General features: G+C 58.4%; 1 protein-coding gene across 21 annotated transcripts in view; it reads left to right on the plus strand.

Annotated features, from left to right (window-relative positions):
* The first annotated feature begins 1536 nt into the window (after nucleotides 1-1536).
* Nucleotides 1537-26761, plus strand: part of TRIM9 (tripartite motif containing 9) — a 45605-nt gene continuing 20380 nt past the window's right edge. For 18 of the 21 annotated variants that reach the window (XM_035551286.2, XM_035551283.2, XM_050710787.1 and 15 more), the window contains exons 1-2: nucleotides 1537-2355; nucleotides 26524-26619. In XM_035551286.2, the coding sequence (XP_035407179.1) occupies nucleotides 1537-2355; nucleotides 26524-26619 (915 nt within the window). The remainder of the gene's footprint in view (nucleotides 2356-26523; nucleotides 26620-26761) is intronic. The other 3 variants (XM_050710792.1, XM_050710795.1, XM_050710798.1) reach the window with 1 other exon arrangement.

The following is a 26761-nucleotide window of genomic DNA, read 5'->3' on the forward strand; positions in this document are numbered from 1 at the left end:
TCACCACAGAGCAGCTGCAGTCCCGCACAGCCCCAAACACGGGCACGCTGGTTCAAAGAGAAGGAAATAAAAGATAACACAGAAACATTCCAAGTAATTTTAATTTTCAGCTGGCTGAAAAGGAGCCGCTATGCAGCACTGCACATTGCCAGGTTATTTTTAAGACCTCAGGTGCCTTTCTTTGGGTTAAGAAAGGTTGAAAAGCGCTGCTCTGGTTAGCGGTGGGAGACACCCTGGGGTCTCTGAGCAAGCTCGACCGTGCTCGGCGCATCGAGAGGGCTGCCCAGCACAGAGCTGGCCATGCTCGCTCTCTGCACATGGCATGAGCATGCACATCAACACATTAATTTTATAGACAAAATGTAAATTTATCAAATTATTGATAGCGTGTTGCATTTATTATGAAGTCATACTGTCAGTAGGAGTCCTAGGGGACCCCCATACCACACATATCCCATCCTATGCAAAATTTTCCCCCAAAACACTCTTGTTCTGCCTGGACTTGAGCTCTGTTACTGCCCTTTGCCACCACTGCTCAGCCAGGGCCCAGGGGCTCAGCACCCTGCAGCCCTGCAAAGCCCCTGCAGCAGCAGCAGCAACATGACCTGGAAAGGGCTCTTAAATGGGAGGAGGGGGCTCTTAAATGGGAGGAGCGGGCTCTTAAAGGCAAGGAGGGAGGTCTTAAAGGCAGGGAGGGAGTTCTTAAAGGCAAGGAGGGAGTTCTTAAAGGCAAGGAGGGGGGCATTAAATTCCAGGAGAGGGCTGTACGCCATCCTGCGGTGTGCGGCCAGCGGGGGGCTGTGCTGCCAGGCACCTGTTCCACCTCAGCGCCACCCTCAGCGCTGGGTTCTGTCACCACAGAGCCCATGAAGAGAGCCCACCGCACGTGAAACGAGTGTAAAACAACCACAGAATCACAGAATAACGCTCTAAAAGCCGCCCGCCTGGCACCCAGCGGGGCACCGCGGCCCCGAGCCCCCGTTTGCTGACTGAGGGGCCGGCGGTCGGCCGCCATCTTGGGGGGCACCCTCGGGCCTGTGGGCGGGCGGGAGCGGGCACCGTGGGCTGCCCGGGGGGCCGGCGAGGAGCCGGTGCTGACGGGGATGCTCCCCTGGGGCGCTGAGGGGACTGCGGCGGGGCGGCGGGGGCACAGTAACGGAGCGGGGAGGCGGCGGAGGCCGGCGGAGGAAGAAGACCCCGCCGCCACCGCACCGCCGGGCCCCTCGCCTCGGCTCCGCAGCCCTGAGGAGAGCCCCCCGCAGCGCCCGGTCGGTGGGAGGGCGGCAGGGCGGACGGACAGGCGGCAGAACCAATGGCGACGCTCCGCCCGCCCCCTTAGCCGGCGTTGGACCAATGGGGAGGCGCGGGGCGGGGCCGGGCGGGCCGCGCGGCGGGCGGGCGGCGGGCGGGCGGCAGTCGGCGCCGAGGCGCGGTGAGGTGCGGGTCGCGCCGGGTGGCTCCGCTCAGCTTCCCCTCCGCTTCCCCCCCTCCCGTACCCCGGGCAGCGCCGCGGCCGCCGCTCTCCCCCGGTCCCTTATGGAAGAGATGGAAGAGGAGCTGAAATGCCCGGTGTGCGGCTCCTTCTACCGCGAGCCCATCATCCTGCCCTGCTCGCACAACCTGTGCCAGGCGTGCGCCCGCAACATCCTGGTGCAGACGCCGGAGTCGGAGTCCCCGCAGAGCCGCCGCGCCTCGGGCTCGGCCGCCTCCGACTACGACTACCTGGACCTGGACAAGATGAGCCTCTACAGCGAGGCCGACAGCGGCTACGGCTCCTACGGCGGCTTCGCCAGCGCGCCCACCACCCCCTGCCAGAAGTCCCCCAACGGCGTCCGCGTCTTCCCCCCGGCCGCCCCGCCGCTGCCGCCCGCAGCCCTGGCCCCGCCGCCGCCGCCCCGCAGCGCCTGCCTGACGTGCCCGCAGTGCCACCGCAGCCTGGGCCTGGACGAGCGTGGCCTGCGAGGTTTCCCCCGCAACCGCCTTCTGGAGGCCGTCATCGACCGCTACCAGCAAGGGCGGGCGGCCGCGCTGCGCTGCCAGCTGTGCGAGAAGGCGCCCAAGGAGGCGGCCGTCATGTGCGAGCAGTGCGACGTCTTCTACTGCGAGCCCTGCCGCCTGCGCTGCCACCCGCCGCGGGGCCCGCTGGCCAAGCATCGCCTGGTGCCGCCGGCGCAAGGCCGGGTGAGCCGGCGCCTCAGCCCCCGCAAGATCTCCACCTGCACGGACCACGAGCTGGAGAACCACAGCATGTACTGCGTGCAGTGCAAGAGCCCCGTCTGCTACCAGTGCCTGGAGGAGGGCAAGCACTCCAGCCACGAGGTCAAGGCGCTGGGCGCCATGTGGAAGCTGCACAAGGTGAGCCCGGGGCTGCCTCGCCTCCGACACGGTGCCGGGACGAGCCCTGCGTGGGGGGGTCTCCGCATGTACTGGGGTCGTGGTCCCCCCACGCTGGGGTCACCGTCCCACCGCGGTTGGGGTCACCGTCCCCCCGTGCCATCCGTCCGCCCTTGCCTCTCGTGAGCGTCACCCACCCATCCCGGCACCCTCACCCTGCTGCTTTTGGTGGCCTCGTGCAGAGGAGGGCAGGAGATGCTCCCCAAACCGCGTGGCGATGCCCACCGGGGCTGGCAGGGGTGCGGAGCTGGGAAGGCAGGCGGGAAGGATGCTGCTGGCTGGAGGGAGGCGTGAAATCGCGGCGGAGGACGGGATGCGGCGCGGGGCCGCCGAGGAAGGGCTGCCTGCCTCCTCCTGCGCACTGAGTCATCGGGAGGAGGAGGAGGAGGGCCGGCAGCAGGGAGAGGTGCCTGTCCCTGCATGCTGATCAGCTGCGCTGGAGCGCGCTCGCTCCCACACGCGTCCTCGCTGGAGGAGAGGGTCCCAGCGCGGGAGGTGGGGACGCAGCCAACGTTGGCTCAGCGCCACCCGGTCCATGCCGCCTCCCGCCCTGCCCGCAGCGCTAACCTCAGCTCACCTCCCTGGGGGAGTGGGGACAGAGGGGACGGGGGCGTGGGTGGACGGGGCGCGAGGGGATGTGCCGCACTCCTTGCGTGAACACTGACATGATTCCCCCCTGCTCCAGCGCGTGGGTGCTGGCGGGAGGAGGTGGGGGACCCCTTGGTGAGGAGTCGGGGAGAGGTGGGGACACGCGTGACCCTGCTGAAAGGGGCTGGGGGATCCCTCTCCGGGAGCATCTCTGTGCTGTGCTTTGGCTTGTGGCTCCCCGGGGGATGCAAACGGCTGGGCTGCGGCTCCCTGACGTGTGCTGGCTCCGTGGGTGCTTGGCACCGTGCTGCTTGAGAGGGAAGGCTGGAGCCGAGGGGGACTGCAGAGGGAGGAAGGGTACAGCGGTGCCTGTTGCTGCTGGAAGCAGCTTGTCCTGGCCCCGTTTTCCTGGGAGCACGGAGTCTCTTCTCCCCCAGCACGGTAGCTGTCAGACGCCGTGAGCATCTTGCCCGCTAGGAAACCCGGTGCGTGCTCGCCGCGTTAAAATCCCGGCGCCAGCTCTCCCGCGGGAACGGCCTGTTCTCCGGCGCCTGGCCCAGCGAAGGATGAATGGGTTGGGGCTGTGCTGACGCGTAGCGGGACAGGAGCCGGCTCTGGCGCTCAGCGGTGGTCTTAAACAAGAGGAGTCTCACGGGTGCCGGGCCTTTTTGTAAGGCTTTGGCCGCGGCGCTGTGCTCCCGCTAGCCCGACGCCTTCCTGCTTTGATGTGGGTCCAGCGAGGCACTGAGATGCGCACGTGGGCGTCTGGGCAACGTGGTGTGCGCCCAGGTACTTCAGGTTCTGTCCCTGTGGTCTTTAGGAGGGCGCGTTCATGGGTGAGTGGTTAGCTTTCGTTTCAAGGTACCTTTTCACGGAGGCTGAATCGATGTGGTATTTCCCTGATGCAGCCAACAGACCCAGAACTGCCGTGTTACTTGAACCGATGGTTTTCGTGCAATTTCCTTGATCGTCTTGAAAATTGGAGAGTGAAGGTGAGCCTGCATTTCGGCAGTCTGTGTGTTTTTCTGGACGTGACAGGGCAGGGATTTCCTGCCATTTCACAGTGGTAGGGGAGGGGGAGAAGTTGGTTGGAGTTAAACACGACAGCGTTGTATAATTGGAGGAATGATTTCACCGCCGGAGCTCAGGGGTGCTCCGAGAGGCTGCGTAACAAAATCAAGGGCTTTGGACGGGTCAGGCTTTATGGACCTGGTTGGAACCAAGCCACCAGGACCGCCAAACCACGTGGATCAGTTCGGGACCTGGTTGGAACCAAGGCACCTGCAGACTGGAGCTGGTGAGCCTCCTGCAAAACCGCCTCTGTGTCACTCTGGGGCAGGAGGACAGGCCTCTGGCGGCCAGACAGACTCACCAAGAAGGAGACTGTCCCCCTTCGCCTCGTCCTTTTGCTGAGGTGAGTGGCTGTAAGGAGCGCTGCAGCTCGTAGGAAAGGACAGAGGGGTCGGCTCCTGGCTTCTCTCCTGTGATTACCACGCTGCTCTGCGCTAAGTAATCTTTGTGGTACGTCTGTGCTCGTAATTTCTGACCTGAGAAGAATCTGTGATTCTCGCTGGAGTCTGCGATGACCTGAGGGTGCTTTGATGAACGTTTGCTGCTGAAAGCTGCGTTTGTGCATCGCTACCTGCCTGCCCGGCCCTGGGCACTGCTGCTAAGTGCAGTGTGCTCTGCCTCGGGATGGACACCAAAGGGGTTCTGCACATCTCTTTGGGAACGGCTCCGTTTTTTCCTTCCCTCTGAAAGGGAGCTGATGGTGTGGTTCTTGCAGACGATGGTTTCAGAATAATCAGTGCTGAGATGCAGTAAAGCATAATTCAGGGAGCTAGGGTTTCTAAGCCGGGCACAGGTCGCGGGGAATCCTCGCTTTTCCTGTCATCCTGCCAGGACAGCTGTTGGGAGAGGGGTGAATATTCAGAGAGGGATGAGAGGGGAGCGGGGTTTTAATCTGAATTGGCCTAGTTTGGTACATACATTGCAGCGGTCGGATTTCACCCTGACAAGATGTAGCGCCGCTTGTCATGTCAAAGGCAGAAACACAAGATGGAGCTGGATCGTGCATTCGCTGCACATTCGAGGCCCTCTTGCTAGGGCTCGCTAACGGTGGTGTATATAAATATATATTTATTTTTTTCAGACAAACCGAAGGGTTACGGTTGTGGGTTTCCGTTACAGAGGTTCGTGGGGCTCAGCCTATTTTCCTCACCAGCACCTTTCCCATTCCTTTGCCTTAAGCCAGGGCTGTTTTCTGTTTTACCTCGATGCTAAAAGTGGAGCGGGTGAGGTGCCTGTCCAGAACCCTCTTGCGGCAAAGCAGGAACAGGTCCTGACTCCAGCAGAAGGTGCACGGTGCCCTCGGTTTTACTTTCAGCCAGGATTTTCCAGGCCGGGATGAGTTTACCCAGGCTGCAAACACAAACTGTCCTCAGACTGCAAGTCCCCGTGGCATCTCCGCGCAGGTTGCTGTCGAGACCAGCCTGTAAACTGAAGGTAGCCCCCTGCTGAACCAGCTGCAGCGACTGTTGGCGGTCAGAAGCTAATTAGCAGCAGCTAATTAGCCTCGGCTCCTTCAGACCGCCACCGGCCCAGGTGGGGTGCAGGGGAAACTCCTTTACGAGCCAGAAATCCCATGGGCTCTGACTGCATTGCGCGTCTGGGGCACACCAGGGGCTGGGAGCAGCCTGCCCACGCCTGTCATTTTCTGCCTGGGGGCAGCCGAGGAACATTTCTGGGGGCTGATTTCTTGCGGCGCTGCTGCTGGGCCCATAGGAATTCCTGCAGCCTGTGGGAAACCCCCGGGAGCTGCTGCCGCACAAAGGCCTGTTTGCTTTTGCAAAATATTTGCTGCTAAAACTGAAGCAGTGAGGATCCTTAATCTTCTCCCGTTGCACTTTCCCAAGCCTGGCTGCGAGGGCCCTGCCAAATCCCAGCGCCTTTGCTCTGTCGGCTGCCACCTGCAGTGCGGGGTGTCTCCTTCCTTCCCCAGGAACGCCAGGCAGCCCCCCCAGCGCGTTTTCCTGGGGGCGCCAAGCAGGCTGAGGTGCTTGGAAGCCACAAAAAGCAAGGGACGGCGCTGGGGTCAGTGGATTTACGCCAGCTCCGTGTGTCCTGCAGGTGATGCTGCCTTCTTGTATTAGCATTTGTTTAGAAAAGAGCTTTCTGTCGGGCCACCCTTCCCTCTGCACTTACCTCGGTTAACAGAGTAAGGAGCATCCAAGAATAGCCCATTAATCACAGGTAACGTGGGACGGCAAGTTCTGCAGCATGTTCTTGGAGCTAATGCGGCATCCCCTAGATGCCAGGAGGCATCCGCTTAGGTCTGTGCAGCTGAAAATGGGCCCAGGGCTGTCCTGGAGTGTGTGTAAATCACTGTGGCTCCATCAGTTCCAGTGGGAAGCCCTAAAGTACAGGGACTTGAGAGGGCAACGCTGTGCTGCGCCATCCAAAAGTTCCTGTGCCCTGGATATCTCAACCCTTTTCCATTCTTTCCACATGGAGGTATGTTGGATTTTTAATTCTGACCACTTTGCAAATGAAGGATCCCATGAACTTGGTAATTGTGGCTGAGCTTATAGTGGTGGGAGTCAGGAGCACCTCAGGTGAGACGAGTGAAAATCCAGCAGTGAAAAATGAGCCCAGGGACTAATTCTTGTCTTGTTCTCCCGGAAATGTCAACAGGTGGCAGTGTGTCATCCAGGGAGTCTCCTGACACTGCATCCATAGCTGGAAAACCAGGAGAATTAGGAAGCATTAAGAGCAAACACTGCTCCTGGTGTTAAGTAAATGATATGAGAGTGAGAAAAGGCATTGCTGTTTGTTTACCGGCGTTGCAAGCTGTGCCAGCAGCCAGCACTGCAGCTAACAGCGGTGCGGGGCGGATCTTGGTCAGAAACACGTTCTCCAGAGGCTTATGCTGCTGCTCTCCACTTTGCTGCTTTCCGCTGTCCTAAATAAAGCGCCCCAAAGTTCAGGTTTTTACAGTGAAAACCTTGCTTGGTGTCTCTTGTTAGAACCTGGTCTGCAGGTGAACACAATCCCATCGTGCATCTTCACAATGATATGTGGTTGTTGTTTTTTTTTTTAACAACTCATATTTGGTTAAGGAATTAAAAAATGTTTATTAGAGGAACTGAGGAGGCTTGTAGCGTGCTTTCTAGAGAGCCAGCGCATAGCACTTGGAGATATTCTCATTTTCTTTCCTAAAGGCTGAAGAAACGTCCCGCATCACCTCTTTGTATGATTCACGTACTTATTCTTCTAAAGCAGACCAATTTTGATTTGCCCATGGTCTCCCTGGCTATATCAACGGGTAATTAAAAATTAAAAGGTAGATCACTGCATCTCCTGCCCTGTTCCCTGCTCTGTTTTTCTTGGGGAAGGCACTCTGCGTGGCCGGGTATGCGTTGTGCCTTCACTGTCTGAATTGTTCAATTAGCTTATAGGTAAGCCAGCTCGCTCCGTGCCCATTCAGATCGTCCTGCTGGGATGGATGGGATAAATGGCTATTTAGAGGAAGCCAAACAAAGCCAGCGGTGTCAATCCCTGGTGAACCTAGCTCAGGTCACGTACGAGAAGGATGGCAGAGGGCGGCGTGCTGCAAGTCCGCTCCCTGTGAAGAGGGTGAAGCGTCCGACCAAGGCTCAGGACGAAAGGCTCTCAAGTTCTAAAGGACGGTTCCAGCTGTACCAAAAAGACTGCAGGTTGGTAAGCCAGTGCTCTGGGACCTCTGGTGTGGGGCGGCTTACAGAACAAGGGTCCCTGCTGAGATTCGGCCTCGTGATCCTGGCCAAATAACTCATGAGGCTCCCTGGTCTGTCCTTCTTCCCTAACCTGGACTCCTCTATCTTGTCCAAAGCTGCCTCTTACAAATGCACGTTCAGCACAGCCCCTCTCCTCCAGCCCAGCAGCCTGGTCGTCCTCTAACGCAGGTAAATATCCAGGCACCTTTGCCGTAATATTCTGAGAGCTTTGCACGAAGCAGAGGGCGCGACAGCTGTGATGAAGTCCCTCCGAGGCCATAAGGGGAGCTGCAGCCTCCCTCCCCGGGAGAGCACGTGCGTTGTGCTTAGTGCGGAATGGAAGTCGCAGGGATTGCAGGGCATGGCTAAAAGCTTTTGTGAGTTGGGGCGTCAGAAATGGCGAACTGCTGAGAGCCCTTCGTGTGCAAACGGCATCGGGTCAGCTCCATGCAGTGTGAGAGCCGGCATTGTCCTTGGCTCGGGGTGACAAATGTCACCCTGTTTCCTTGGGGCAGGGCTCTCCCTTCGGCAGGGTGCAAAGTGGCAGTGTAAAACAAGCCTTGACCTTCATGGCAGAGCCAGCACGGGCCCAGTCTTGCTGTCTGAGGAAGAAAAGTGCCTTTGACTGTCCCCACGTGTATCGTGTTGGTGCTCCTTTGTGGTTCCTCCGACTGCCCCTTATGCCACCTTCCATCACAGCCAGCTCTTCGCGAGGGCCTTGTCCAGGAGGAGCAGCGGTGGCTCGGCTCGTGCAGTTCAGACATGGCCAAGTTGTCCTCTTCCCATCCTGTAGCAGTGCTTTTTCCACCCCAACATCAAATTCTCTGGAGATGAGGACCCGACCGGGTCTGTGCCACAGCCAGCCGCAGCTCGGTGACTCAGAGCTAGCGCCTCGATGCAGTTCCTCATCTATGAGATTATTTCTCACCTCCCCTGGAGCCCAGCAGCAACAACTCATTACTGACTAAGAAATCCCTTACTCCCAAAGAGCTTTGCTTGGAATCATTTTAAATTTTGCCCTCGGGCTGATGGGCAGGACAGAGGGGAGCCAAGCGCTGCCCCTTCTTCCCCTGCGCCCTGTGGGTGATGGATCACAGGATCACAGGATCGTCTGGGTTGGAAGAGACCTCCAAGATCACCCAGTCCAACCTCTGTCCTAACACTAACAAGTCATCCACTCAGCCAGATCACTAAGCTCTACATCTAAACGTCTCTTAAAGACCTCCAGCGATGGGGACTCAACCACTTCCCTGGGCAGCCCGTTCCAATGCTTAATAACCCTTTCGGTAAAGAAGTTCTTCCTAATATCCAACCTAAACCTCCCCTGGCGCAACTTGAGCCCATTCCCCCTCGTCCTGTCACCAGGCACGTGGGAGAATAGACCAACCCCCACCTCTCTACAGCCTCCTTTAAGGTACCTGTAGAGTGTGATAAGGTCACCCCTGAGCCTCCTCTTCTCCAGGCTGAACAAGCCCAGCTCCCTCAGCCGCTCCTCGTAAGACTTGTTCTCCAGACCCCTCACCAGCCTCGTCGCCCTTCTCTGGACTCGCTCGAGCACCTCCATGTCCTTCTTGTAGCGAGGGGCCCAAAACTGAACACAGTACTCGAGGTGCGGCCTCACCAGAGCCGAGTACAGGGGGACAATCACCTCCCTAGCCCTGCTGGCCACACTGCTTCTGATACAAGCCAGGATGCTGTTGGCCTTCTTGGCCACCTGAGCACACTGCTGGCTCATATTCAGCCGACTATCAACCAGTATTCCCAGGTCCTTCTCGGCCAGGCAGCTTTCCAACCACTCATCTCCCAGCCTGTAGCTCTGCTTGGGGTTGTTGCGCCCCAGGTGCAGGACCCGGCACTTGGCCTTGTTGAACGTCATACAGTTGACCTCAGCCCATCGGTCCAGCCTATCCAGATCCTCCTGCAGAGCCTTCCTGCCCTCGAGCAGATCGACACACGCACCTAACTTGGTGTCATCTGCAAACTTACTGAGGGTGCACTCGATCCCCTCGTCCAGGTCATCGATAAAGATATTGAAGAGGACCGGCCCCAGCACTGAGCCCTGGGGGACGCCACTAGTGACCAGAAATGCCGGTGCGGGGCCTGGGGAGGCGAAGTGCCTCGTGCTGGGCTCCGGGAGCTGCCGACCAGAGGACCGGTGGGTCGATCCGCCCATGGCTCTCTTGCTCTCCTGTTGAGGGGTGAAGGACAGGCTGCAGCAGCTCGGGAGGGCCCCTACTCGCTTCTCGAGCCAGCTCGCCCCCACGGGCGCACGCTGCCGAGCGTCGGGCTGGCTGCCTGCCTGCCGCAGCGGGTTTCTGGCTCGTGTCGCCGTGCCCCGGGCACGTGCCTTCAGCCCCTGTGCCAGCTGTGGCTGGGGTCCCGATCCCTCCGTGACCACGTGGGGACGTGCCTCGTGCCCGTGGGATGCCCAGGAGGAGCACATCTCCTGCCGGGCAGGAGCGAGGTGGGATCCCAGCTGCCTGCTCCTTCCCCACCGTGCAGCTGGGCAGCGGCAGGGGGAAGTGGAGCGCTGGTTCGGAGGCTGCTCGACTGCTTTCCTAATGCTCTTGGGAGAAATATCCTCTTTCCTCTAGCTCTGAAGGGAGTTTAAGGAGCTCTGCCTGTAAGCGAGACTAAAATCTGGCTTGAACCATGGTTGTGATTGAACTGGAGTCGTTTGGGGGTTCAGGCGGGTCGGTGGGCTCCGGTGTGCCGTGACAACCAGTGCAGGTGGGTTTGGCTTGGAAACAACCTCATTTCTGCTCAGGCATGAGATATTTCTTCAGCCATAGCACGGTTCTTAGTGCACAGCGAGTGAGGGCACAGTGAAATGCAGCAGGAGGGGAACAAGCCGTGTCCTCGCGGTGATCTCCCGAGATTATGCGAGCAGGTTGTCAGAGGGAAGGGTGTCAGAGCTCACGGAGCTGTTCGTGTGCTGCCTCAGCTGGCGTTTAGCTCGTGCTTCCCAGGTTTGACCTCAAGAGTTCTGTAGCTCCCTGGGTGCTGGTGGCTGCTTGGCGCAGGCTCACCTGTGAGCAGACGGTGTCGGGGAGCGACATCTGGCTGCTCTCAGGCCGTCTGAAGGTGCTGGGCATGAAGTACCGAGACAGGACACCTTTATGGGGCTGCTGCAGCTCCTGGGACTGCTTGCAGCTCTGCAGAGGCACGGTGGGTATGGTGAATAGGGGTCCTTCCTGCCATCGGATCCAGCTTCCAGAAAGCTGTGAATTGTTGTAGTTGTCATGAGGCACGTCAGATCCAGGAGACGAGTTTTTTAAAACCAGTCCGTGGCTCCGGAGAGATCCCCGCTTGATGCCAGCTGGGTCTGCAGTGGCAAAATGTGCAGAGCCTCAGAGACTTCAGATACAGCTAAGGCCTCGTGCAGGCGGTGCCGTCGAATGCCATCGAGTGCCGTGGTTTGTTCCAGCTCTGCTCTGTGTGCCACAATTTGTATTTTAACCTTAATTGTAAGCCACGATGTCCACAGGCAACTCCTGCTTTTGGGTGCCTCGAACTTGCTATGCCTTTATTAACTCTCATGTGAATTTCTCTGAGTACCTCGTGCTCACACCCTGAGAACCACTTTAAGTGGCTTCTTTAAAGTTTTAAGGCAGTCAAAAGTGCCCGTTATGTCTGAAATTTGTCCCCCGAGTGGGTCTAGAGGATGCTGCTAGTCCATGTGCAGTCGGCGCTGTCGGCAGCACGCCGCTGAGTGCTTCATCATCCCCCCGTCCACAAGGGTTCCTCGGCGCTTGGTTCCTTTCCAGTTAATTGGCGGAGACCCCCTGCTACAGAGAGTAATTATACTGTCAAATGAAAGGCAAGGTGCTAGCCAGAAAATCGGCCATTTGAGCTCAGATTTAATCGGGAAGCCGGCACTGGGAGGGTGGGTGGCGGCGTTTGTCCTCACCCAGCATGTGGCCCGGAGCTTTGCAGCAGAGATCACCAGAGCTGCCCGAAGGCAGCGGGATTTACGCACGGCCGTCTGCAGGTGGGTGAGCTGGTCGTGGAACGATCCCCTTCTGGCGAACATGGTTTTCATCACCTCGTGCCTTATAAAGAGTGAAACGAGGGTAATTTAAAAAGAAGGCGTACGAGCAGAGGTTATATTCGTGCAGCCGCCCTGCGCTGAACTGTTCAGAAGCAGCCGGGCAGGGGTTGTGCTTCGTGGTGCCTTCCCTCCAAAGGCCCTTTCCCGAACCTGAGAAACCATCCGCTTTACTTGAACGTGCCCCAAAATGCATTCCCTTGACTAAATACAAGGAAGCTTGCAGGCCCAACGTGGTCACCTGGCGCTGAGCGCCGCGGAGCCGTGCTGACTCGGGCTGCCCGGCTCTCTGCTGTCATCCACCACCTATCGATGACCGTGCCTGCCGGGGGTACAGAGCAGAGCTATGCGCCTAATGACTGCCTCTGTGAAAAGCTTTTAACCTCAGCAAAATGTTTACAGGATCAATATTTATTATATTGCAGCCATTTGGTTTAAACAGACGGTTTGCTTGGCTTGGGGGTCTCCGAGCGGATTTGCAGCTGCAGTCGGAAGGAGCCCGGAGATCTGAGTGGTAGTGCAGGGGTGGGATGGGTGAGTAATTTAGGGACGTATCTGCTCCCTTCCTTCGTGCAGCCATCCCTGCTGTTGGGAGTAACGGTGGTGGCTCGAAGCGACGTACTCCTTCAGCGTAAGGCTGGGGGAATTTGGCTCTGGAGATGTACCCGCGGCCGGTAGGTAATTTATAGAACAGCTTGAAGGCAATAAGCTGTTACGTACCATTTCGCACGTGCATAAATACATCGATCTACCTTCTTGTTCCCGGGAATGTCTGAAAAGCAGACGGCTGATGCATAGATGGATGTTTTCGGTGTGTGCTCGGTAACAGCCGGAGCCTGCAGCTGAGCACCAGCAGCACCGCTGCCCTCGACGGGGCAGGATGCGGGCGCTCTGTTCCCAGGGGATGCCACAACCTGCACGTGATGGGCAGAGGAAGAGCGGCCGGGCAGGAGGAGAAGGGCCCCTTTGTCCTGCTCAGAGGCGGTTTTGGCCCCGGCTCGGCACAGCCGCTGCACGTGCTCCCTGCAGCAAGCCCCGGGGTCGTTTCCCACCGGTTTCCAGCGAGCGAGCTCAGCTGGGAGAGGCCGGGTCAGACCCGAGCTCCTTCTCTGCACGTGTGAAACCCGGGGGGTCACAGCAGGGCCACCCGGGCCGATGCTTGGGAGCTAATTAAGAGTCAGGGCTAATGAGCTCAGGCAGAGCACTGGGCTAATCCCACTAGGCTGGCTCTGTTCAGCCGCATCTGCAGGGTGGATGCCGCAGCTCAGACACCTGCAGGAGTCTCTGCATCCTCTTCTGCACCCCACGAGCCTGCCTGATGAAACCGATGCTGGTCACAGCACCGTTAGCACTTCCACACTACGTGAAGCCCCTCTGCTTCGTGTACAGGTGCTGCTCGATTGCACCGTGTCCTGAGCAGGGGCCCCTTGCTGTGCATTAAGCAGCGGGAGGAGTGAAACTCATCCGAGATTCCCCTCTGCTGCTGCTCGTCCACGTAGCCCAGCAGCGGGGAGAACAAAGAGCATTTCAGCAAGCTGCTCCCGGCCCTGCCAGCACGCCGTGCTGTGTTTGCTCTCCGCACCCAGCCGATCCTCTCCCATTCTCTTTAAAGTTTGTTTTCGCCGCGACAGAGCTGAGAACTGGAGAAGAGCTCCCGAGCCGCCGAGCGCCATCCCTGCGAGCTGGCCAGCGCGGTGCTGCGTTTGAAGCTGAGCTTATAAATATTAGCAAAGCACCTCCTTCCCAAGAGTTTTAAACCCTCAGAGGGTTTGTTGGAAGTTACTTTCCTCTAAATTACACCGTGACTTAAGAAGAGCTCTTCAGCCAAGTGGGAAGTGGGGCTCTTTGCCCACTTTGCAAGTTGAGTGGTCTCTGCCTGTCAAAACGCATGGCACAGGGTCTCCGTAGACCCTTTTAAATACATATTTGTTGTAAAAGAGGTGTCAAATTTATCACTTCCTAACGTGTTTGTACATTTATGGTGTAAAAGCGTTTTATTTTGTTGAAAGTGAAGTGCTGCAACGCCTTGTGTGCCCTTCGAGATGCTGCCTGCTGATCCCATCTGCGGCCCCTGACTTAGAAGTTGAGCTGCCACTTGGTGTGCCCCCTGCGAACTAAACCTCTCATTTCCTCCTTCCCCACTCATACTTAAATGATGAGAGTTTCTGCATTGTTTCCTCTACCTCGACAGCCGTCACATTAAAGTACGTTCCCACTGGTTTGTTTCTTTGCAACGGGAGGGACAGAGACCGAGGTGATGGGCTGCTGTTTTTCTGGTCTCTGCTGACCAGGAGGTGCTGTGCATCCCACGCCTGGTCCTTGGGCTCCTCAGGGCACTGGGTGCCTCGCCCCCATCCCAGCTGCTAAGGGATTAAATGATTTCCTATCCCACGTTAGACCTGCTCATGTTTGTAACAGAATGAGGGAGCAGAGCCTCCTGCGAGGCGGTCTGCGGAGGTAAAGGAGAACTGCCTTCTGCTCCCCCTCACGACCAGGATGGAAGCTGGAGGTAGATGTGGCCGGGCCTTCAAAGGGGCCATCGTCAGCTGGAAGAAATCCTGGGCACGGTGTGAGCACATGGCCAGGGTCTTGTGGACTGAGGTGTTTGCTTGTCCTCCCTGAGACTTGCCTCCCTCTCTTGCTGCTGCCCTCTTTCTCCTGCCTTGCCCATCTTTCCCCCTCCTCCATCGGCCTGTGCCAAGTTCCCTCTCCCTGGGGCTCTGGTGGTCTCTGCCCCGTTGCAGTCCAGCGCCTGTCCTTGCTCCTTTCTTTAAGGTCTTGGGAGCACTTCTTTCTTTCCTTTAAAAAAAAAAACAAAAAACTATTACTGGAGGAAACGTGAATTATTGCCCCCTCCCGTCCCTTGGTACTCCCTGGGTTCTCCACTTCTTCATAAATACTCCTGAATGATTCAGCGAGTCCATTAACTGCTCTCCTCGTGGCACCGAGATGAATTGCTCGGCCCCAGCGATTCGGGCAGCCTTCAGCTCTGAGCTCCGGGTCCCCTCGCCTCCTCGCTCGCCGTAGGCACGCTGACAGGTCCTTCGTTACTTCCTAATTAGCCATTCGTCCTTTCTTATTAAATAATAATTTTTTTAAGGCACGCATTAGCCCAGCTCTTCGCAAATTATTGATTTATTATTCTTCCGTTGTTATTAATGGGTCTACAATCTTCTCATAATCCCTCCAGTCTGGTTGGACGTCCTGGTAACGATATCCTCCTTCCCTGCCCACCTCCGTCGTAGTTTCACGCCACCTTTGAAGGCTTTTGTCACCTGTGCCACTCTGATTTCCACTGAAAATCTTAGCGGGGCTCCCGGGAGGCCACTTGAAACACGTCCCCCAAGCACAAGGGAGTGGGCTTTCCACGGAGCCCCTTCCCAAATCGTATCAGGAGAGGTGGAAGCTGAACACCTCGGAGGTTTTAAGTCTTCGCGAAATTCAGAGCGAAGCCCAGAGGCCGATCGATCCACGTGCGTCGTGACATCCCGCCTCCCGCTGCTGCTGGGGCTGCCTGGTAGCAGCAATCGTATCAAAAGCAGAAAGCATAAAATTAGGAATAATTAATTAATTAATAAGTTCTGCTGCCAGCGGAGTCTTGTCTGCCGGCGAGTGCCGGTAAGGCAGCGATGTCCCGGCGTTGGTACTGTCTGTGCTGAGCGGGCTGGCCGGCAAATGGGGTGGGTTGGGTAAATGAGAGGGACTCGGTAAATGAGGTGGGCTCATCTCACGGGGCTGGTGGCAGACCCCAGCCCACTGCTCCTTCCTGGCCGTGAGGGAGAGCCCAGGATAGCTGCTAGAACCGCTCGGCTCCCCCAAGCCCTGTTCGGCTGACGGCGCTGGGCTGCTCGTTACGCAGAGCGGCTCTGGGGATTTAACCAGGCCTTCAGCGTTAAACACGAGCTTTAAAGCACTAGCCAAGGGCTACGTTTAGAAAAAGAAAATGAATAAAGAACCCACATCCTCCTAAAAATGTCAGAGAAGCAAGGGGGTTTGCTGCGTCCTCTATGGACAGGCGGGCAGTGGGGTATTTGCTGGGAGACGGTACCCCGTGCTTTATTGGTCACGGCACGGCTGATCAAAGACCTCGGAGGAGCATACGAGAACCTCTCCAAAAGAGGGTCCTGGCAGTAGGAGAGATTCACTCCTGATCTCCCGAAGAAAGGCAGGGGCGTCTCCCTGGGAGCACAGGGGGTTGCTGTCCTCCGCAGCCATGACGTTGTTCAGCCCGGCGCCGGTGCGGCTGGAGGACGGTGACAGCGCTCATAGCACACGGGAGAGCAGCCGGGGTGACCGTGGGGCTGGAGGGGAAAACAGGAAAGAACTGGAGGCTCCAACGGAGAGGTTGGAGGGGGAAACTGTGAGGATGGTCTTCAAGGTTACTGCAGGCAGTCGCAGGCTTTGCATTTTCATGAGCACGACAAGGTGTTTGGCCTGAAGTTGTAGTGGTGGAAGCGTAGTTACGTTTCCCCTTCTGCCACAGTAGGTTTTGTCATTAGGAATTTGGGCATAATAGCCAGTAGAAGTGCTAGTGACACCAAATACCGCCTCCTTCAGCAGGTGCTAGCCAGTATCGCACTGGGGAATGTTAAACTGGGAAAGGCAGCCCAAGGCTGAGAGCCTTTCGTCTTGGGACGGCGATGGAAGGGACCAGCTGGGGGCTGCAGCCCTCCAGTGCTGATGTGGTTCACTCCAATACATGCCAGCCTGCCTTCTGCAAGGTGGCTGAGAGCAAATATCCAGAAGGGAGCCCTCACAGAAAATGCAGGATCTCGTAGCTGGGTGGGACTTCGGTTGGGCCAAGGTAAGAGTTGGGCGGGAGGGAGCTCTGGAACGCTCTGGTCTGCACCAACAGGAGGTGATAGACGTGGGCTTGCCCAGCTGGTCCTCTGTGCTAGAGCAGGGCTTGGGCTCCGGGCCTGCAGACAACACATCAGGACCACCCTGAGCTCGCCCCATAGCTGCCCTCCACGGGGGGACCTCGTGGCCACCATCAGCAGTGGTGCTGAGTCGCTCACGCCAGCCCCAGCAGATGAAGTTTTCTCACCCCAGCCCTACAGGAGCAGCGGCTGCCGGCCGACCGCCACCCTGGGTGTGCCTTCCTGCCCCGGTGGGTCCTGCTCCGATGCAGTTTGCATTTCTAGGCAATTAAATGTCAAAGCAAAGTCAAGGTGCTGGCTGGCTGTCAAGCCTATTTACGGCCGCACCGGGCTGCAGCACGCAGATGGTTATTAAAGGCTATGGGGCGAGACAAAAGGGTGGCCAACGCACCAAATGCAGGAGGAGGAATCACCCCGTGGGGCTTGCAGCCTGCTTTCTCAGATGCCCCTGTGTTTGGGGAAGGGTTGGTAAAAATCATTGTTTGTGCAGTTAATCGGGTTTAAATTTAACTCCAAAGTAATCAGATTTAAAGACTTAATGCAATAATGGGATGGCGGAGCTGGAGTGCGAGGAGCCGTGCAGGGAGGCTGAGTGGGGAGGGGATAATTGGGCTGGAGGCAAATGGGGCACGGTTTTAAGGCAGCAAGAGTAAGGTCTGTGGTGGGCACCTTCCTGGGCACGGGTCTGGGTGCCTGGGGGGCACTTGGTGCTTGCAGCCACGCTCCTGCACTAACTGCAACCCCAAAAACTGGCTGTGCTGATCTCCTGGCAGCTTAGACTGCAGGGTGGTGGTCTTGTCTTGTTTGCACGCTTGTGCACCCACAGTGCCTTTGTTTTGTGTGCGGAACAGGCCCTTGGGACCATAACCTGAGCCTTTGCGTACGTGTTTTTCCGTGCAGTGTGGAGGAAAACAGATAGGGTTTGTCCGGTGGGATTTACCCTGCTGTTTGCAGGAACATCTTTAATTTCTTTGCATAAGAAGCAGCAGCGGCAGTTCGTGCCGTGCCCACCTAGCCAGACCCAAACCTGCCCCGACCAGAAGCGTTTCAGAGCTCCTCGACCTTTTCTGGCAGCCCTTCCCCTGGTGCCCGTTTGTTCTGCGTAAGTAAGAGCGTTTCACAGCTCTCCCCGGGGAGCCAGGTCGGTCCCCTGGTGTCGCCAGCAGCTCATCCCATCGCACACCCATTCTCGAGCCCCTTCTGGCACTGGGTGGCCGAGCTGGAGACGCGGCCACCGTGTCCCAGCGGTCGGGTGACAGGCAGCGCCGGGGGAGGCTGCGTGTGGGGCTGTCCCGGAGCTCGGGGGACACAGCGAGGGCCTCACACCGCTCCCTTGGGTCTGGGAAGCAGGAATCCAGGGCTCGGAGGCTTGTTGAGAGCCAAGGGAAAATGCCACGAGGAGCAGAGACCTGGGCAGGGATCAGCTGCTGCAGAGATTAGCTGCCGAGCAGACTTCTCAGGAAATGCAGTGTCTGGCTTTATTAACTGCCTTCTCTCTAATTAAGGCTGTGCGTTGGGTTTATTACTCTTTAAAACAATAATAATGCTATTTCAGTGATTGCCTGGGATGTGGAGGATCTCGCTTGATGAGACACTTCCTCCTGACCTGCAGAGTCCTCCTCCAGGAGCTGAGCCCTGCTCTCCAAGGCCGATTCTAACTGGATGGGCTGGATGTTATTACTCTCAATATTTTCGGTGCGCTGGCTGCCCCAGCGACTGCGCACCAGACGGGTGGGTAACTCTGTCAATAAACCGTCTTTCTGTTTCCCTCCTGGATGCTCGCTCGGGGCTGGTTCTGCATTGGGAGGGCTCCAAAGGGAAACGGCGTCTAGCAGCAGCTCCGAGTAAGGTGCACCGCACTTGCTGGGGCACCGGGAAGCCAATTTCTGCAGTTTCCCTTCAGCACAGGCTTGTGTTTTTTCCTAGCAGTCCGTCTGCAAGTTGTCCTGCCCTTTATCATCCTTAGGAGAGGGAAATCTGTCGGGGAGGCCCGGATCTGCCTTTTCCCCAGGCAGCCCGGGTGGCACTAGGGGGATGCCAGCTCGGTATGTCGATACCCATGCTCTTAGGCCTGCCCTGGCTGATTTCAGGCCATTTTCTTTGCCACCTGGGCTCAAGCCCAGCCTGCTCATCTCAAGCACGAGGCCACGGTGCAACTCCGGTGACACGGCCCAAACGGCGTGCAGCTGCACCCAGGCCAATTAGCTGGGCGTGCTAACGAGGCTGATGGGCCGTGCTGGGTGGTGCTGCGCCCGACACTGCTGCGTGGCCGGAGCGGTGAGCAGTTGGGGCGCTCTCTCCTCCTCATCTGTGGTTCTCCTCTCTTGGCACGAGGGCACGGGGAGCTCTCAGCAGCCTGGATCCGCGCCCATCTCCTCTCTCGTTTCCGGATCCCTCCAGCTGGGTTCAGCTCCAGATGAATCCAGCTACCCAGGAGAGGATAATCTCCTCCCAGCTCCTGCAGAGGGGAGCCTCGGTGGAGTTTGGCGCTGATTCTGCCTGCAAAAGACATCCCTTGCAAGGAACCAGACCGCCTGCTCGGGGACGTGTCCGAAAGCACTGGTCCAGGGGAGCTGCGAGCACCTCCGCCCGCCGAGGGCACAGCCTGGGGATGCTGAGCTGCGCCTGGCAGGGGAGGGGAAGGAGCCTGGAGAAAGCACCGATCAGCTGCGGGTTGTCCTCCGCCTCTCGCCAGCCTCGTTCATCTCCGGGAACACACCGACGCCGACCCGCGGCAAACGAGCCCTGCGCTCCCAGGGCGCTTAGGAAACGCCACCGGCACACAGCAGCTACCTGCCAGCTAAATGCCAGCAGCTACGGATCAGCGGGCTCCCAGCTGGCGGCTGCACCCAGCCATCATCAGGGCCGTGCTCCTCCAGACGTGCCTCAGCGCCGGCATGAAGGGGAGCCTCGTCTCCCCTGCTTCGGGAGGGACCTGCTTGCCCCAGGATCCGCCGCCGTCGGCCTGCAGTAGTCGGCCCTTTTTTTAAATAGCTTCCCACCCTTGCTGCGTACCCGCGGGCAGGCAGCGGGCCCTTGTTTTTCTCAGCACCCCTCCAAAGGAGCTGGCGTTTCCCTCTGTGATTTCAAAGGGCCGCGCGTTAGGTTTTGTCGGTGAGAAGCTGAGGTGGTTTGGTGCCGAGCGTGAATGAAGGAGAACAGGAATTAATTGGGCGGCATCAAAGGGCTGTTACTAATACCTTGCTGCCCGCATTTCTTCTCCCTAAAAATCAAAGCAAGCACTACATCCTGTATCAAAGCGAGGAGAGCGCCTTCAACACATCCACGCCGCAAGGAGCGGTCCCCACCTCTCCCGATTGCCCCCGCCGTCGTTTATTTGTCGTGTGGGTCATGCTGTGTCCCTGGCGTGGCCATGTCCCCGGCACGGGTCGTGTTATCCCGTGCCCTACCTAAGTGCCCCCCGGCCACAACCCACCCCCTTACTCCGTGCCTCCAGGTCAGTGGCCCCGTTAGCTGCAGGTGTCCGAGGTGGCGTCCTGCCGTGCCCTGCTGCCATCGGTCCCTCTCTGCAGCCCCTCTCTTGCCTTGCCTTATTTTCATTATTAATATTATAATACAAATATTTTAATATTTTTATATTTTTTGTGTTTTTTCGTTATTAATATAAGATAATTTGTATTACATATTGTCCTGGTTTCAGTTAGGATATATTCAGTTAGGATATATTATGATTGATTTTTTATATTCTAAACGATATTATATATTCTAATTGATGTTATATGTGTATTTTATGATGTCCTGGCAGTCCTGCGAGCCGGGAAGCATCGGGTTGGACTGAGCCCACGGGTCGGCAGCTCAGCGGGGTGCTGTGCTGCTCCAGGGGGAAGGAGCAGCATCCTGCCTGCCCCCCCCCAAACCACGCACCAGCTCGGCTCTGTCCCCAGTGCTGCTCCCGGCAGGGCTCTGCAGGCCCCAGTTATTCTCCAGCCCTTTTGGCGTGACAATTAAGCGCATTAGAATCCATGAAAAGAGAATAATTGATGGTTTTTCCCCTAAGCCTATTACTTCCAGCAGCGTGCCCGGTGCCGGCTGGGGTACAGTTCCAGGGGCTGGCGACCAAGTCGCAGCAGGTAGCTTCCCAAACACCAGAAACGTCCTTTCCTTTCAGAGGGGAGCCTGGGGCTGAGCCCAGCCGACCCCAATCCCTCAGCTGTGTGTGCAGGGCTCTGGGCGGGAGCTGCAGCCCTCAGCCAGGCAGGGAGCTGGGCTGGGCAGCTCACCCTGCTGGTACGGATGGGCTGATGGATGTCTCAGCATCCCTGACACCAGCCTAAATTTTTTAGAAACTCGGCATCGCCCGCAGCGAGGCTGCGAGGAGGCAGAGCGCCGCGTGTGCTCCCCGGAGCAGGGAACCCCGGGGCTACTATGAAGGGGTTTCAGCAAGGTCATTGTGCTTGGGAAGAATATATCCTTGTCTTATTTCCAGGCTGGGGCCTTTCAATCGCTTCTGCCTGCTGAGGAAATACACTGCCCCAGTGTGCGCCTGAACAAAGCCGGCGGCCGGGGCCATCTGTGCACACAATTTCTGCTCCGCGCCGCGACACCCGTGCCCGCTCTGCTGTTCTTCTATCAACGCTGTCAAAAAAAATCAGTGGTTTTAACCGAATTTTAGCAGGTGGCCGGCAGCAGCCTGGCTTTGGGGCTTGGCATGGGGCAAAGCCCCCTGCCCCGTGCCCCCCAGCTCGAGGGAGGGCTGCAGGCAGCCGGCTGCCTGGCAGGCAGAGGGCTCCTGAGGATTTTTTGCCGGCTGAGTTCTGCCCTGCCTCCATCCTCACCTGGCGCGCGGCTCCTGCAGTGTTGCTGCACGGCGACAGGGGAAAAGGAGAGTAAGGAGGGGGCTGCGGGAGGAAAATTCCCTGTGCGCACAGCGTAGCCGGTGTCCTGCTCTTTGTGGGCGTTGGGAGCCCTCAGCCTTTTTTTTAACGAAAAAGCCGTAATGAAAAAGCAGCTAGAGGAGCTGTCAGTAAAGCTGAACAGCTTCTCCCGTGGTCTCAGGCAGAAAGACTGATTGCCTGGTCCCCCCCTAGGAGGTCCCACCAGGGTCTTGGATTAATTCCCGCGGGTGTAGCGGCATCTCTGCCTCTTCCCGAGATGCGGGGGGCCCTGTGCAGGCCCTGGAATTAACTCCTGTGTCAACTGCCCCAGAGATAATCGGCTTTGCAGATCCCCAGACCCTGCCTCGCACGTGCGGAGCATCATCTGCTTGGCAGCTCCCAGCTGCGGCAGCAGGAGCAGCCGGGCCCCACGGGCTCTGTGAGCATTTCGTCTTCTGTGGGGTGGACCAGGGAGCAGGCCCTGATCTCGGGTGCCTCGGGCCAGCTTTCAGGGCCCTGTGCTGCCTGATTGCCCTCCGAAGACACCGAAGGATTGCGGTGGGCTGCAACAAAAGTGGTCTCCACCAGCCCTGGGGTTGTTGCAGGGCGCCGCGGGCTCGTTTACTTGTCTTCGTCGGAGTAAATACGGTGCGTTCGGGGCGTGTGTGCTCAGGAACCGAAGGAAAGGGTCTGGGCTATCCAGCAGGCAGCCCACGCACAGACACAGGCAGCGGGGACACGGGGCCGCTGCTGGGGGTTCGCAGGCAGCGAGGAGCAGCGAGGCTGTGTCAGCCCCGGGACGGCCCCAGCGGGAACGAGAGGGTATCAGATGGGTAAAGGAGGGACGAGGAAGGGATGAGGGCGGGATTTTTCTGCCGTTTGTCCCTGCTGGGACCAGGCAGGAGCCCCCCGGCGCGGATCTGCACAGCTCCCTGCCATCGCAGGGCCCCGCAGCCCCTGGTCCTCCGCTGAGGCAGCGCCGAGCCCCGAGGTCGGGCTCCCGTGGCTGCGGTGGGAAGCCGACCGATGGTCAGCAGTTTGGCTTCGTCAGTTTTCTGACTGAATGCGAGTTTTGATTAAACATCCCACTTTAATTAGCCAGGCGTCGCGGACGCTAAGCTTGCCTCGAGATTCAAGGCTGCGGGTCCCATGCTTTAGTTAAAAGAAGGAGGCAGACGACTGCACCTCCGGCGTCTGCGACAGCTCCTCATCCTCCCGGGGGTGCAGGCAGAAGAGCTGGGAGCAGCACCTCGTCTTTTCCTGGCTCGTCGCTCTCCTCTTTTCCCTCCTTATGAAGGAACACCCCGCTGCCCCCATCTCCTGGCGGCTGGGGGCTCGTCCCAGCAGAGAAAGTGGCCGCGATGGCTGGAAGGAGGGGAGAAGCAGGGTCTGGCTGCAGCAGCTGGGATCAGAGCAGGTCCTGGGCTCTCAGCGTACACCAGGAGTTATCTGGGGTGAGTTTTCTCTCCTGGGGTGGCAGCAGTTATCGCCTCCAGGTGAACCCGGATCACCTCCGCTGGTGGCAGCTGGGTTGTACAGGAGGAGAACCAGGCCGGCTCCTTCCGAGGGATGCTGAGGAGGCGAAAATGGTGCTTTCCTGCCGTTTTTGTGGCTGCGGGGAGCCTGCTCAGCCCTAGGGAGCCCCCGGCTCTCTGCACCCCACTGCACTCATCCGTGCTTTGGGAGGGGGGAGCCAAAGGCTGGCAGAAATCCCGTTGTGAGCCGTGCCTGGGAAGGAGGGCTGCAGAGCTATCAGTGCGCACAGAAAAGGGACGGATTCTCTCCCGAGTGCTTCGGGGACAGAGATTGAAGCGCTTAACTCCCATTAATGCTAATGTGAGCTACTGAGGTCTCCTCTTGCTGCTTTGAAACAAGAGCATCAGTAACGGAGGGCTGCTTTCTGGGAAGAACAGATGCGCTTGATTTTAGGACTGCGCTAGGTGATGTTTTTCTGCATTTCATACTCATTAATTCCCTGCCTGTGCTAGCTGGGGTGAGGCTCTGGTCCTGCACATGCAAGCAGGCTGCCACCCCGTGCTGCAGAGGATTTGGGTCTCCATCCACCTTCCCGGCCCTGCTGGCAGGCACCAGTCCCAGGGCAGGCTTCGGGGCCCCGAGAAACCCCAAGAAGCCCGGGAGGTTTCGCCCGATGGTTCCTTTCCACATGAAGATGCAAAGATCAGCATTTCCCCGGGAGGGGAAACCTCTCCAGCAGGTCAGAAACCTTCCCGGCATCTTGCTGCCTGCAGGAGGGCAGGCTCCAGGCTGCCAGGCTGGGGGCAGCAGCAGGGTTGCAGCCCCTCTGCTGCCCTGCCAGAGCATCCCCCAGCCCGTCTCTCCAGCCCCAGCCCTTCAAGACCTCAGCGTGAGCCTTCATCGCCCCCAGCCTCGCTCATCCATCTCTCCCTCGCTCCCTCCGTGGGGTTCCTGCAAGCTGCCTCCTTGTTTTCTTGCAGAAAACCTCTGCCCCTTGTGCGCAGTGGTGAAATCCTCCTCCGAAGCGACAGGCTGCGTTAAAGCTTGGGTGTGCTCCAAGGGTAATGGCTTTCCAGGAAGGTACCTGGAGGATTTACGGCCCCAGTCAGGCCGTTTAATTTCTCTCCACAGCCCCCGAGTTACAAGCAGAATAACAGGAGACAGAAGGACTTGTTTTCTCTGTGTCCCGCGGCCGTGAATCACGTCGTCACCGCGCCTGCGGCGCTGCGCTGCACACATCCAGGCGTGCCTGCGAGCCCCTGCGCACGTTCCCATACACGCTGCGTTGTCATGTAGCATTAATTGACAGCGTTTAATGGGCTAACCACGATGGCTCGCAGCTCCGAGCCCCCAGATGGGTGCATCCCCAGCAGGGATGCAGCGCGATGTTTGCCGGGGATGCCCGGCAGCCTGGGGCTGCGCAGGCTGAGAGCTCGCCCTGCCGGGGAGCCGCGCACGTGGGAGGCATTTGGGGATGCAGCAAGAGCTCGGGAGGGAGCCTGCAGGCGGCGGACCGTCTGCTTCTCCCACTTGCTGGGAAACGTGCACAGCTGGAGGGTTGTGGTGGCTCTGCTCCTACCCAGAGAGCTTTCCTAGGGGGCTGCGATGGGACACCCTGCTCCCAGCTGCAGGAGCCCAGGGACACGGGAGGGAGCTGAGATGGTATCCGGGGAGCAGAGGGGTCCTGGGGACACGAGAGGGAGCTGGGAGGAGCATGGAGAGGCGGGAAGGAAGATAAAAGGCCAGAGGACACCAGCACCTGCGGTCTGTGCTGCCCATGGAGGAGCTTTTCGGATTTTGAGCCTACCCAGGAGGCAGGACATCGCCCAGGCTGCTGGCATCCCCGGGGAAGGCGCTCGCAACAGTCCCTATGGCCCTGCCGTGGTGCAGGGCCCAGGAGGCAGCAGACCCGCTCGCTGCTCTGGGGTCTTCCAGGAGACCTTTGCCTCCTCGAAACAGAGCCCGGCCTCTCGTGGACAGGGCTGAGGTCTCTGCGCTGTGAAAGCTGCTTCATTCGGTGACCTACCCGCGGGCAGCGCAGAGCTCTCATTAAATTTTAAGGGCACATTTAAAGCGTTTGCCCATTAGGAGAGCCTCAAAGAGTTATGCTGAGATAAAGATCCCTTTTTTTTTTTTTTTTTCCGAAACGTATGTTGATATTAAAAAACAGCTTTCTGAAGGCTTTGTGAAAGGAGGAAAAAAAAAAAAACAAACCACACCGCGCTGCAATTTTAATGAGGAGCTTGTAAACCTCCCAAACTCCCGCTGCTTTCCTGTATTAGCTGCCTGCCGTATTGAGGAACAGAGCCCTGCGGTGCTCAGCCCCCAGCAAAGCACCGTGCCAAGCTGTTCCCTAAACCCGGCAGGGCTGGAGCTGTGCACGGGGGGAGACGTGAGCTCAGGCCAGGAGCCACGGGGATTTTTGCGGGGTTTTGTAGGGGAGGGGACGGGATCTCGCCGGGGTTGTCCCCGCAGGGAGCAGCAGTGGCAGTGCCGCTCCTGCAGCCCTTGACTCGGGGCGAGGAGCCAGGCAGGCTGCTGAGCTGACTTAGCAATCCCATTTTTATTAGAGATGCATTCGCTGATTAGCTCCGCATCCTTAATGACTCGGGCACGACAAATTACCAAGGAAGCGCAGAAATCGCTAGGGTTATATTAACATCTCCGGGGGAGGCAGCGGCAAGGTCGTTTTCTGGGCCACTGAACGCCTGCCTCTCGCTGCTCCCTGCTCTCTTCGACAGCCGTCCATCCCACCTCCTCCCTCTGCCCCTGCCACATCCCCGGGAGCACAACAGCATGACCACGGAGGGTTAGGTTTTGGAGGTCTGGGGACATCTCCACCCTAAAGCCCGCGTGCTGTTTGCAGCCCCCAAAATGCGAAATCTCTCCGAGAGGTAACTTCTCACAGGTGCTTTGCCCAGCTCCTGACATAACAACTTAGTGAAATCGCAGCAGAGGGGATCTGAGTGAATGTTTGCAAAGATGAAGATGAAAAGCCCGTGGCATTAGCGTTACATCGCTGCGTTACGCCCCTCAGCAGCGGCTGGGGCAGGCAGCGATGTGCCCTCGCGCCGGCGGAGGCAGGGGCAGGCAGGACCCTGTTTGACCTTGGTTCCCGTGGGGATCGGGTTATTTTCGGGCTGATTCGGGTGGCCTTTTGCCGATCATCCCCAGCACAGAGGTCAGACCCTGCAGGATTTCTGGTGCCTGGCTCCCCAGCGAGCACAGACCCGGAGGGGGCAGCGGCTGGCTCGCCTGGAGATGGCTGTGGCGTGTCCGTGACCACCTCTGGAGCAGGGGGACACCAGGTCTGTGCCTCCCAAAGCCAGGGCCTCTGAGATGACGGCTAACCCTCCTTCTCCCCTTCCCACCCCCAGGGCAGCGGGGGCAGAAGGACACCTCCGCAGGCTGCTGAAGGCTGCGCGCCCCTGGAAGGCGGCGCTGGGACCGCACGCCGTGCCCAGCCCAAACGGCACCCACGTCGGCTGCTCCAGCACAAGGACGAGGCCAGGACATGGAAATGACCCTGCTCTTTCTTCCCCCCGCAGAGCCAGCTTTCCCAGGCCCTGAACGGGCTGTCAGACAGAGCCAAGGAGGCAAAAGAGTTCCTGGTCCAGCTCCGCAACATGGTGCAGCAAATCCAGGTACCGTGTCTCCCGGTGGAGGAGCAGCCGTTCTGGGGATCTTCTGCCCCATCTCCCCACCTTGGTTTGTGGGAATCCTCTCCCAAAGGGGCCCGCCATCAGCACCTGCCTCTTTACATAGCAGACCCCTGCAGCCTTCCCA

This window comes from Cygnus atratus, chromosome 5 (genome assembly GCF_013377495.2).
Source record: "Cygnus atratus isolate AKBS03 ecotype Queensland, Australia chromosome 5, CAtr_DNAZoo_HiC_assembly, whole genome shotgun sequence".
Lineage (NCBI taxonomy): Eukaryota > Metazoa > Chordata > Aves > Anseriformes > Anatidae > Cygnus > Cygnus atratus.